Raw genomic sequence first — 12,859 nt, 5'->3', positions numbered from 1 at the left:
GAGTGAAACTTGTAGTTCATCTCACTACTTAGAGGACTGGGCAGGACCATCCATGAAGGAAATAAAACCCTACTTTACACACCCTGAATTTATGAACCATACAGTTTATATTCTTATTACCTCTGGGTTCTACTTTCAATAATGCCAGGATTATATTCTCACTGATGATTCTAAATATGCAATTAGTGCTGAGGATGTTAATTATGAAACTAATTAAGAACTACAAAACAAGTGCACTGCTATTCCTCTGATAGTCAATTAAACCATGCATATTTAAAAAGCAGCATTGCTCAAATGAGGAAAATGATTTGACTGTATGACCCAGCATAAATGCCTTCTTACGGGAGTGTTTGCTAACTTCTGAAATTGAAAACCATAATATAGTTCTATGACAGCTTGCATAAAGGATCTGAAAAGATAATATACTAAGGAAATAAAATTCCTGATTTCTGAAATCATGGGTATCTTCTGTTTTATTTTTGCCCATGCTATTTTACTCTCAGCAATAAGCAGGAACATTAAGGAAAGTTCCATAATATAACTTTAAGATGCACAGCTGTATAAATGTTAGTGCTCATCTTTCATTAAACTAGCAGAGCCACAGGCCCCTTCTCCCAGGAACTTCCAGTCATCCGGGTGACTGTCGCCTGCACAGAAAACTAAGCAGAAGTGGCTGCTTTGTGACGTAGTGCTCCCAGGCTGTCTGCAGTCCACAGGAGCCCCTAGTTTGCCTAGACCGCCCAACTTCTCAAGGGCCAACTGAGACCACTTCAGAGATGTGAAGTTCATAGACCAAAGATATTTCTCAGAGGGGCCGTGTACAAGAAATGTCCTGGAATGTGTAGATACCCTTGTTATGTGAATTATTACCATTACCGACTATTACCAGCAACCGAATCCATTTGGTAAAATCCACTGACTATTATAGAGAAGAAAAAGTTAGTATTAAATTTTTATAGTGTCTTACTTAAATTACACAATTGTATGGAAGCCCAGAAAAGAGCTTGAGATCAATACTATCAGATTACAGCATAACATTATGGAATCAGATATGAAAAACAGATTTAAGAGTTAGCTTCCTTAGGAAAGGATAAGACAGTGGTTCTCAAAGTGTGGTTCATGGACCCTGAGGTTTCATGAGACGTTCACAGAAACCTACAAAGTCAAAATTATTTTCATAACATCAAGGCATTATTTATTTGCTCTTCTCACTGTGCTGAAACATGCAATGCTTGTGCACAAGCAAAGGCTGAGTGGAACGGTTGGCCCCGCACCGTGCTGGCAGTCATACTGCACAACCACTCACGAGCGGGAGGTCGGCGCTTCACTTGAATACTGATGAAGTTGTATTAATCGTACTAACTCTCGACCTCTAAATACATGTCTTTAACAAAACGGGAGGTATATATAGAGTACTTTGGCTGTATATTGAAGTTCACTGGCTTTCTCAAGGAAAATCACTTGTGTAATTGAGTTGTGAACTAAGCTAGCTACTTTTTTACAGAATACTGGTTTTAAAAGGTGATTGAAAAACTATGCTTATACAGACATACATATTTAACAGACATGTTCTCAAAAAAGAACCTGAAAGCCTGTCACTTCAAGGAAAACAATTGACAGTATTTACTGTCAACGGTAAACTTCAAGTGAAAATTAGAATTCTGGAAAATTCACCTCTATGCACTTGACAGCCTCCCAACACTGAGATTTTTTTTTTTTTTGATGAGATGGTGGTTATATTAACAAATATAACTTTCTGACGTTGTTCAATGAAATGTACCAACATTTGGAAAATCTGTGTAGTTCAGGGAACCAATTATTTCCCAAATGGTGAATGCGTATTATAAAATCATACATAGGTAAAAGGTGCAAGTTCACTGCCATGGTTTCACATAACACATTACAACTAACCTTTAAGAAACTACTACTGTGGAGTTTTGGTGGTTTATCAAAGGAGAATATCCACATTTATTTGACAGGGTTTTCCAAATATTCCTTTTTTTCCAGCTATATACCTGTGTGAGGCTGGATTTTCTCCATATACGTCAAGCAAGACAATACATTGCAAAAGACTGAAATGCAAAAGCCAATGAGAATAGAGCCATCTTCTCTTTAAGCCACACATAAACAAATTTGCAAAAACAAAGTACCATTCTTCTATTTTTTGTGAAAGTATAATTATTTTTCATTCACAAAATATTACTTCTGCTAACATATAGTGGGCTGTTAGTTTAGAATTTTTCAGTTTAATTTAGAATACAATAAATATCAAAACAACCCACATAAACAAAAGCTCTTGGGATATTCACTAATTTTTAAGCGGGCAATGGGGTCCTGAAACCAACACATTTGAAAATCACTGAGGAAAAAATGAATAGCAACACATTCCTTATACTTAGGTAACTGTTAACTTAGTATGTACTAACTATATACTTAATGTATGTAACTACATACTTAGTAACCTTAACTTAGTTAACTGTTTCTGGGGAAATAGTGTTCAACTTGTCACTTGAAATTCTAAAGTAGAGGACGGCCTTTAGTAAAAGTTTAGAAAAACAGGTAATTTCTCATCTTTAATAGGCCAGTCCAAAACATCAAGAGAATCACCATATACCCCTCGACATACACGTCACTCATCTGTCCCTGCCCAGCTAAGGGTAAACAGGACCAGGAGCGCAGAAACAAAGCCTCAGGGCTGGTTTCCGGTCTAGTCTTTACGCCTTCTCCCCTCACCACGTGTTCCTTTGGGCCCTCAGGCCCCCTGGATCTCTTCCAAATTTCTTTGCTATCAAAATGAGCAAGAAAATGAAAATACTTAATGACAGACTTAAACTGAAAACGAAAGATCACGTAACATTTCAATAGATGTTTTAAGTCAGTGATATTATTTGCTATTGCTAAACAATTAGGGCAAACCTAATCCACATTTTAGGAAGAATGGGAGAAATTGTAAGGCCATTTTACCTCCCTGTCGTGTTCCTGGGCCCTGCTGAGGATTCTGGAAACCTAATCCAAGAAACTGGTAAGCATCAGCTTTCCGAAAGTCATGTGTCATAACCTTATTTCAGTACCTAGAAAATCCCCAGTTCTAACACCCCCATCCTGACTTTCCTGTTTACAGGTTGCACATCCTCCCCCACCAGCCCATCACCTACCTCATCCTCAACTCAACCTGTTTCTTTTCCTAGTGCCTTCTAGATACACAATCCTGGATACTTAGTTTGTATTTCTATCCCATATGACATCAATTTGGCTAATAACTATTTTTCTTTATCTTATACATATTACATCTGATAACGAAGAACATATCCACGTTTTTCTTGTTGTTTCTATGTGAAACTGTTGTAGATGTCAATGGAAGGCGTATTCTTTGGCTGTAGAAGATATTTTTGAATGTTGACAGCAATACTGCTCACTAACTAAATTGTTCCATAAAAGAGAAAGTAAGCAGAGACTATAAATAAGTGATGTTACTGAAACAGTAAAAACTGGTCTTTACTTTGCCAGAAGGCTTTGGATGCATTAGGAAATTCAAAATCCTCTTCACTAGTTCACTATTTACACCCGATCTCTCCAAATCAAGAACCTCGCAGATGCTCTTTAACATGGCATTTCTAAATCTGAAACAGAAAATGGAAGAAACTAGGGTGATTATGTAGGAACGTTTATAAACATTATCCACAATGAAGACAACAGCTAAGCAAACTGGCTCAGCTACAAACATTAAAAAGAGCAGCCAACCTCCTCCGTCTTAGAAGTTCTTCTAATAAACTTGACTCATGTACAAAGTACAACCCGACATGATTATTAGTAAACTGAAAACATCACTTAAGTTTTAAAGGCAATAAGAGAATAAACCAAGTGAATTACTAGAAAACAGTGTGAAAAGTTTTCAATATTATAAAATTCATGGACATGATAATTCTTCTGGCTGGTGATTAAATATTACATTTTCCCCTTAGCATTCCTACTATGACAATGTTTCAGCGAAGGAATAGGTAATCATCTTTATAATTTAGAGTACTTAAACTACTGGGGATTTAATAAACTCTAAGAATCTACATTTTGCTTACAGTGAAGGACAGTTTTTATCACGTTATCTTCACAATAGCTTCAAAGGCACTTACATGTGTGGGAGCAGAATGCCTAACAGGGCACAGGATTGGAAGAACTCTACCTTCCCTATATAGAATTCACTGTATTCCCCTTAGACCTGCTTTTTGGTCTGTATGAGTGATTTACCTATGTCTATCACGCATCTAAAAAACATAAAGGTCTGAGTTTTCAGTAATCTTAGTAGTCACTATTCATTAGAAAGTAGTGGACATCCCAAGTTGATGGTTATGAAGACAAATCAGGTCTTGGTATTTGGCAAAGAATTAACAGTCCACTGAAAATGTATGGGGGGTCATATTTAAATGTTTTAAAATAAATGTAAAGCACACTGATCAAATCATGATATTTATAATAAAACTTACTTTTTCAACATTTCTTCCTTCTTTTTGTATTGGACACTTCCTTTTTCAAATGGAAAGCCACTGAACTGACCCACATTCTTCTTTAATGAGGACACCTGAAAATGTTTCTTATTATTAATGCAATTTATTACCTAGTAAAGTACACAAGAAAAAATTCAAAGCCAATACCATTATTAGCACAATGTCTTCCAAGTTACCATATTGGTTTATTCAACAGTTCTTATTCACAACTGAAAACGGTATTTGTTACTAAAATATTAACATTACAAAAGGCTTACAAACTTAGTTATGTGAAAAACAACGTGAAACTGAATGAATTTCCATCTGGGAATTTTTATTGGTAATGATAAAACCACAACTAAATGCTGTCTGACAGTTGCAGGGAATAAAGTGACTGTGCTACAGTTGATCCTTGAACACAGGGATCAGGGGTGTAAACCCATCATAGTCAAAATCCACGTATCACTTTTGACTCCCTAAGAACTTTACTGTTGATAGGAAGCTGTACTGATAACATACACCGCTGATTAACACATATTTTGTATGTTATATGTATTATATACTGTATTCTTACACTAAAGTAAGCTAGAGAAAAAATGCTTTTTCAAGTTGTTGCAAATCTCCAAAAGAATTTCCTTATTTATTGAAAAAAAATCTATTTTTAAGTGAACCTGTGCAGTTCAAATCTGTGTTGTCCAAAGGTCAACTGTACCTAAAAAGACATCTTCTCCCCAAGTAATACAAGTCACTAGAAATATTTCTTACTTTCCAAATTAGGAAGTCAGATATTTTATTCTTTGAAAAGTGAAGAACAGCGCTCCTCTAAAAGTTAAGCCACTGAGCAGTAAGGAAGTGGTGTAAACGAGGCTGCTGAGGAGCGAATGAGATCACACACATGAAAATAATTACACCATGATTCAGACATTCTCTTCTAACACGGTCACACTTTATTCTGATCATGCACAACCCAAAGCAAAGTTTCCTCAGAATAATGAAGTTGTGTGTACAATAATTTAGTGAGTGAAACACTGACTCTAACAAATCCACTGGCAAATATCTACCACCTAATTTATCAGATATTTGCTTGCTCAAAATAAGATTCAGTTATACTGTATCATTTATTCCAAATAACAAGAACTATCCAAAAAATAAATGTTTCAATACATTTAAAGATCACTAAAACCGTAACAATCTGAAATTTCAGTTTGACATAAAAACTACAGTAGAAAGGACGTTGACAATCTTTGTTGCGAATATCCAGCTATGTGTCTAAGTCATTTAACAAGAACACATCTCAAGTTTACTTACTTGTATGGTACAGACATCAAACTAGCCGATGCCTAAAGTCCTTTCCAGAATGAAAATTACACTTCTATTGTGAAGTATCTTAATGCATAAATCTGCTACTAAGTTAAAGGTATAAAAAAAAGTCTTACTGTGCCTGGTCTGTTGTAAAGCAGTTTATGTAGATTTCTTAGTTCATCCGTTTTCTTCTTACTTAGAAAGAAATGTATCCTTTCAATTTCACAAAGTTTCTGCCCCTTTCCTAGGGGGGAGAAGAAAAAAACCATAGTAATTAAATCTAAAACCCCATTAAGTGTTAATACATTTACAAAGGTTAACTTAGTAAGAATTATTTTTACAGAATATAAATATAACTCGTACTCTGATAGGGCTGATTAAATAATATTACATCAATAATGTATTACTACTTAATAAACATTAAAAACTAAGCACTGCTAACCATCATTTTGCATATTTAGATATTTCACTGTAAAATGAAAGGAACAGAATAAACTTACCTTGTGCAATTGTAAATGGCTCTCTTTGTAAGGAAGAGACTTGCATAGTCAACCTCTCTACTTTTTTCTTTTCTCTCTTGCCTTCCACGATGAGGCTCTTTTCTAGAAATTAATTTGATACTTCTTAAATAACAAAAGCTTAAAGAATATTCACTTTGTTGCATAAACATGTAGGAAAAAAATCACAGAAACCTAATACCTTACTATTCTCCTGTGCATAACTTTGAGAAGCAAATGACCTAACAAAGATGAAAATATTTGTTTGTTAATGAATGCTGAACCATTATAAAAAAAGAAAAGAAAATACTTGTTAAGTTTATGGCATCACTGAACTGTTTTTAGAGTAACTTTTTATTTACCTGGCAACCTTACAGGGGATCCAATAAAAAAAAAAAAATCAGAAGGCAAACAAACTTTTAGCCAACTGCAGTGACTGCTATAAAAGCCCAGTCACTTTGTGTGAAAAATCGCCTTCACCAAGCCTTCTCTTTCAATTGGGACTCATAGTTTACTGTACATCAGAAAACATCAAGTTTAGATAGAGATTATAAGAACCTCAAAAGATGCACACAAAAAAGCATTAATTTAGTAAACTGACAAAAGAAAAACAAGGACCTTAAAACAGCAATCAGGAGTTAACATGAATAAGGTAAAATTCTACAAGTTTACATTTCCTGCAATCAATTGGAAAAGGGTTACTTTATAGTTTAATAAATGATGCCAATAAAGGTCATAAATCATTCTAAAGAAGTTAAATTGTTTAGTCTGGACTTTTTTTTAAAAAAAGGGTAGGAAATACATACATAACATATACTTCAAAACAACACATTAATTTTGATTTTCTAAAACCACGTACCTGACTGACATTAATTAGATAAATAAGAGGACACTACATATCGTCGGAGGTCCTTCCATTCATTCAACTGAATGCCTGTTCTGCACAAAGCTGCACTAGACACTAAGGGGGCACGGGGATGATAAAATAAGACACTGAGTATCTCTTGAGATCATGTCTGTCTACTAGGGGCAATGAGATACAATTATACTCTAAAGTACTATGATAAAACACCTTAACAAAGATAGACATCAAAGTTTGGTTAGTTGAGGAGTAATTACTTTTGGATTAGGGAAAAACTATCAAAACATTGAAGCTGGCTTTGAAGGATAGGTAAGATTTGTAAATGTAAGGATTTGCAAAGAATTGGTAAGGAGAAAGTGGTTCCAGCAGGCCTACCCTGGCGACTGGGCACAGAACGAAGGGAAAGCACCCTAAAGCAACCCTGGTATCACCCTGCTTCCTTTCCGTGAGTGATTTAAACCATTTGTTTGCCTTTAATTCCATCTATAAACTGATGACTTCCCTGGTCTATCTCCAGTCCAGACCTTTCTCCTGAGCTTCACATCAACCAACAGGGCTGCCAACTAGACACTCCACTTCATGTCCTACAGGAACCTAACTCAAAACATCAAAAACAGGAGCCATAATCATTTCCAAACTTGCTCACCTTTGTGAGTTCTGTTTTTCAGGAACAGTAACAGTATCACACAGCTGCCAAAGACAGAAACCTAGGAGTCATCTTTTACCAGGCATCCCCCCCACCACACCACCCACAAGTTCAGCCAGGCCCACCCCTTATTCGGCAAAGATGCACTGCCTTGTATTCTATGATGCCTAACTAGCAGAGTTAAATTTTCAGAGCTAAGTAGGATAAAAATGTTCACAATCTTAGTTGTTCTACAAACACCTTGAATGAGGGACACAGAAAAATAACAACTACAGAACTACATGGAGATTTTTTTTTTAATGTTCATGTTTTAAAAAAGAAAATCACAATTTGAACTACCACTAATTCCCCAAGCATTGCTGTGTTGGCCATTTACAGTATTTTTAAACCTAAAATTTTTCCTGACATTAAGAAATTCTTCATCTCTGGGGCATCCATACTTTGTCTTAAAACAAAAACAAAAAAATTGGAGGAAAACGCACAGAGAAAGCTTCGGACTAGCAGTGAGACACTGCAGCCAATTCTCACTGTATTTTAAAATATCATTTATACTTTTTTCTAAGCATTTGTGTACACAAGCGGACATGCTCCCTTCTTAGAGCACCTAACCACTTTAAACATCAAAAGACATACCCTGTGATCTCAACCCAGGCTGTTACTTACAAAATGCTGACCATGGGCTGGTTTAGGCATAAAAGAAATGGGCAAGTAAAACGCAGGTTTGGAAAGGAAACTTCAAACCTCTCCGCAAGTTTGGCAGAGTTGTGACCACATGCTGAGTAAGCCTCGCCCAGGCTATTATCAGCAGAGAATGCCCAGGCCGGGGGTGCGGAGTTTTTAAGTGGCTGGAAACATGTTGGGAAGCTGTTCCTAAAGATCTGGGGCAGCTGCCCATGCGTCCGGGACCCACCGCCGCAGCACCGGCCCTTCGTCCCGGGAGGCTCAGGCTCACCCCCTCAGGGGACGGGTGGTCCGGCTCTCCTTCCACTCCGAAACCGAGAGCGCTCGGCTACACGGAACTTTCACAGCTCGCTGCTTTCAGTTAACTTTCTCGGGCAGCCACAGCTTTCCCCGGGGCTTCCCCGGGCAAGGAACTCCCCCTAAGCCTTTCAAACTCTGCACCTCTGCTGAGGCTCAGCAGGTGTATCAGAATTATTAACACAGTCCCAGGACCAGCACTGATGAACCCCTTTAAGGTCTGATCTGTGGCTCCCGAAGACCTTACAGCGACTTCAAAACGCAGACGACGAGTACTAAGTGCATCAGCAGGAGACTGAAAACGTTATCTCGGGGACTCCCACGGCTGTGCTGGGAACAGATCTGAAACGTACAAACTTCCTGTCAAATGGGAAACGCTTTGGACGCGAACTGCTGGCGGGAAGTCAGCTCAGCTCCGAAATACGCGTGACCAGTACTTCTGAAAACTGGGACTCGCAGAGTTTAACGCCCTGCTTGCTGAACACAAGAGCAGGGCGATCGCGCAAACACTCCTGCGGAAAACCACTCGCACGCGGCGTCGGGCACAAAGACCGAGCCCCGCTCGCGCGGCGGCCCCCCGGAGGCCTCCCCACCTTCCTCCTCGTCGTCGCCGCCGTCCTCCTCCTCCTCCTCACTCTCGTCCCTCGCGTCGGGCAGGTCGGGCTCCCTCTCGGACGCGGGCTGCCCGGGGGCCCCCTCTCCGTCCGCGGCGGGGCCCGGGGAGGACATGCTGGCGGCCTGCGGCGGGGAGGCCACACGTCTCGGTGCCGCGGCCCGGGCGGAGGCCGCCGCGCCCCCGCCCGCCCCCTCCGGCGCCGCTCCCTGCGCGGCGGGCCCGCGGGCTCCGCCGCCGCGCCCCCCGCCCGGCCCCTCCCCCCACCCCGGGCCGCCGACCGAATGGCCGCGGCGCCGCGCGCGCGGGCCCGCCGCCGCATCCTGGCCTCCCGCCCCGGGCGCAGCCCTCACCGCCGGTCCCGGCCGCCGCGGGTCTGCCAAGGGCACGAAGGGGCTCTGGAGGCGGAGGCGGGCGCCGAAGGGGAGGCGCGCGGGCTGCTCTCCGGGGGACACTCGCCACGCGCTCGGCTCCCCGAAATCAACAAGATTTTCAAAATGGCGGTTCGGGAAGGAGAGCGGGAATGCGGCGACCAATCAGCGCAGCGGGCAGCGCGGGCGCGCGGGGGGCGGGGCGGGCGGTGCCCCCGCTGGGGGGCGGGGCCGCGGGAAGGGAGGGCGGGGTCCGGCGTCCGGCCTCGCGCGGGGAGTGCGGCCGCGCGGGTCGGGGGCGGCCTGCGCGCGCACTGTGTCCGCCGCGCGCTCCCGGAGGAGGGGCTGCGGCGCCGCGCGGGGGAGAAGTTTCCGTCCCGCGGAGTCGCCGGCGCCAGGGGCCAGCCCGTCACGCCGAGAGTCCGTGTCGCGGGGACGGGGCCGCCCGGGCGGCCGGAGGGCCCGTGCGCCGCGCCGCAGCCCGGCTGGACGCCACCTGCCCGGGGCGGAACTCGGGGCTCCCCAAATGCTCCCTCTTTCAGTGTGTCAGCCCCTTATTCCCCCCAACTCCTCCCCCGGCTGCCCGAAGGAGCCGTTCACTCTGTGGCCTTAAAGGAAATAAGGTCAGTGACATTTACCTGAAAGGCCTCTGGGTTGCAGGGCAAAAATTAAACATTTTCTTTAAATCCTTTTGGGCGTCTAGCGAACGCATAAGCAAATTCTGTCATTTCTACCCTTACGTTCTATGCCATTTTGCACCCTGCTGTTGCCATTCAAACCTTGTCCACTCCTTTTTGTTTTGCTTGGATTTCTTCATAGCCTCTCACTGGTCTGGTGGCATCCACAGTGCCGCATAGTCTAGTCCCCTACTAGCCACATAGCAGCCAAGGTGATTTTTTTCTTTTTAATTATCAGATTGCATAATTTCTTGCTTAAAACTCGCCAGTGGTTCCCAATCCTAACTGGAATAAAATTCAAAATACTTACGGCTTTTGAGGTCCTACGTACTCCAGTTGCTGACAGCTTTTACCTCGTCTCCCCGACACAGTGGCTGTTTCAGTCCCACCAGCCTCTGATGTTCCCCCATAAAGCCAAGCTCATTTCTACCTTCGGGCTCTCGCCTTCATTTTTTCTCAGAATCTTCGAATGATCTGCAGCCTCACGTCCTTCAGCTGTGCGCTCACGTGCCTGTCCTTGCCCAGTGCCGGCGCTATTCCCTTGGCATTGTAGTGAGCAGCTGCGCTGCCTGTCACCAGGGCTTGGCAAGTAGGACTAAGTCCCTCTCGTCTTCACGCTCATATTCTAGCCGAGATTAGGAGCAAATACACAAGTGAATATATTGTATGACAAATGGTGGTAAAAGTAAAGCAGGTTAAAGGAGATAGGAAGTACCAGTCCGGGTGGGTGGGACTTGACTTTACATATTTGATAATTAAGGAAGATCTTAATAAGATGACATTTGATAAGAGATCTTAAGTAAATGAAAGCAGGGCAGAAAGACCGGATAAATTCTGAAGAATTCTTCAAAGTATTTAGCGTGGGGTATAAGAGAAAAGTCAATGATGACTTTGGATTTTTGGTTCGATAACCAGAAGAACTCAGTAGCCATCTACTGAGATGAGGAAGACCTCAGGGATTGGGCAGGGGGCCAGAAGCGGGGTGCATGCTTTTGTTGGTAGGAGGAAGAGGTGGCGGTGAAGGGGATCCGTTGTTCTGTTTTGGACATGTTAGGTTTGAGGTCCCTGTCATCGTCTAAATGGAGATGGAGAATAGGCAACTGGATGTGAGAGTGGCATTCAGGGGAAGAGGCTCTAGCTCAGGATACAGATTTAGCAGTTGTCAACATGTGGATGGTATTTAAACCTGAGAGTGGGTGAGATCACCAACAGAGTGAGTACCAGCAGGGTGAGGAGAGGGCCAGGATTGTACCTGGAGCTCTCCAGTGTTTGGAGGTTCAGGAGAGGAAGAACCAGCAGAGATGAGAAGGAGCAACTGTACCCAGTGATGTGGGAGGAGAATGAAGTGGAAATCGTGTCTCCAGAAGACAAATGATTAAGAAGTGTCTAAGAAGGAGAGTGATCAGCTCAGTCAGAAGCTGCTGAAAGGTCACAGGTGGGATGAGAACGGAGAATTAGCCATTGCCTGTAACAAGGATGAGGTATCGGTGACACGGGAGCAGTTTCCGTGGAGTGGTAAGTACGGAGTGGGGACAGAGAGAGACAGGCAGGCAAGGAATGGATTCAGTCACTCTTTCCAGGAATTTTGCTATTCAGGGGAGCAGAGAAATGGAGTAGTAGCTCAAAGGAGGTTTTTTTTTTTTTAATACATTTTAAAAAATTGAACTTTAGCTGATACACAACTTTATATTAGTTTCAAGTACACAACACAGTGGTTCACCAGTTATCCACATTAAATCCTCACCCCAACTAGTGCACTTACTATCTGTCAACATAGGAAGATGTTACAGCATCATTGGCTATATTCTGTGTGCTGCACTGCCGTCCCCATAACCAACTTATATTATGCTTGAGAATTTTTGTGCCCCTCTGCTCTCTTCCCCTTCTCCACTCACCCACCCCAACCCCTCCCCCATGGTAACCACCAGTCACTTCTCAGTGTCTCTGAGGCTACTCCTATTTTGTTCATTTCATTTTGTTTTTAGATTCCACACACAATTGAAATCATATGGCATTTATCTTTCTTCACCTGGCTTATTTCACTTAGCCTAATACCCTCTAGGTCCATCCATGGTGTTGCAAATGGCAGGATCTCTTCTTTTATGGCTGAATAATATTCCATTGTGTATATGTGCCACCTCTTCTTTATCTGTTCATCTGTTGATGAACATTTTGGTCGCTTCCATATCTTAGCTATGTACATAATGAGGCAATAAACAGGGCTGCATATATTTTTTTGAACCAGGGATTTTGTTTTCTTCAGGTAAATTCCTAGAAGTAGAATTGGTGGGTCATGTGGTATTTCTATTTTTAGTTTTTTGAGGAACCTTCATACTGTTTTCCACAGTGCCTGCACCAATTGACATCCCCACCAACAGTGTAGGAGGCTCCCTTTTCTCCACATCCTCACCAACACTTGCTATCTCTTGTCTTTT

The 12,859-nt window shown here is 42.2% G+C and overlaps 1 protein-coding gene across 6 annotated transcripts in view; it reads right to left on the bottom strand.

Moving 5' to 3' along the window:
* DEK (DEK proto-oncogene) overlaps nucleotides 1-10,852 on the bottom strand; it is a 28,418-nt gene extending 17,566 nt beyond the window's left edge. For 2 of the 6 annotated variants that reach the window (XM_036994315.2, XM_036994316.2), the window contains exons 1-6: nucleotides 9,730-9,893; nucleotides 9,357-9,501; nucleotides 6,281-6,382; nucleotides 5,915-6,024; nucleotides 4,479-4,573; nucleotides 3,500-3,620 (exon numbers count right to left, since the gene is read on the bottom strand). In XM_036994315.2, the coding sequence (XP_036850210.1) occupies nucleotides 3,500-3,620; nucleotides 4,479-4,573; nucleotides 5,915-6,024; nucleotides 6,281-6,382; nucleotides 9,357-9,492 (564 nt within the window). In that variant the 5' untranslated portion in view covers nucleotides 9,493-9,501; nucleotides 9,730-9,893. Of the gene's footprint in view, nucleotides 1-3,499; nucleotides 3,621-4,478; nucleotides 4,574-5,914; nucleotides 6,025-6,280; nucleotides 6,383-9,356; nucleotides 9,502-9,729; nucleotides 9,894-10,734 lie in introns of those variants that run through there. The other 4 variants (XM_036994313.2, XM_036994314.2, XM_036994318.2 and 1 more) reach the window with 3 other exon arrangements.
* Nucleotides 10,853-12,859: the final 2,007 nt, after the last annotated feature.

Source organism: Manis javanica, chromosome 16 (genome assembly GCF_040802235.1).
Source record: "Manis javanica isolate MJ-LG chromosome 16, MJ_LKY, whole genome shotgun sequence".
Classification (NCBI taxonomy): Eukaryota; Metazoa; Chordata; class Mammalia; order Pholidota; family Manidae; genus Manis; species Manis javanica.
Note: the sequence above shows the minus strand (reverse complement) of the source record. Positions and strands in the feature narration are given on the sequence as shown.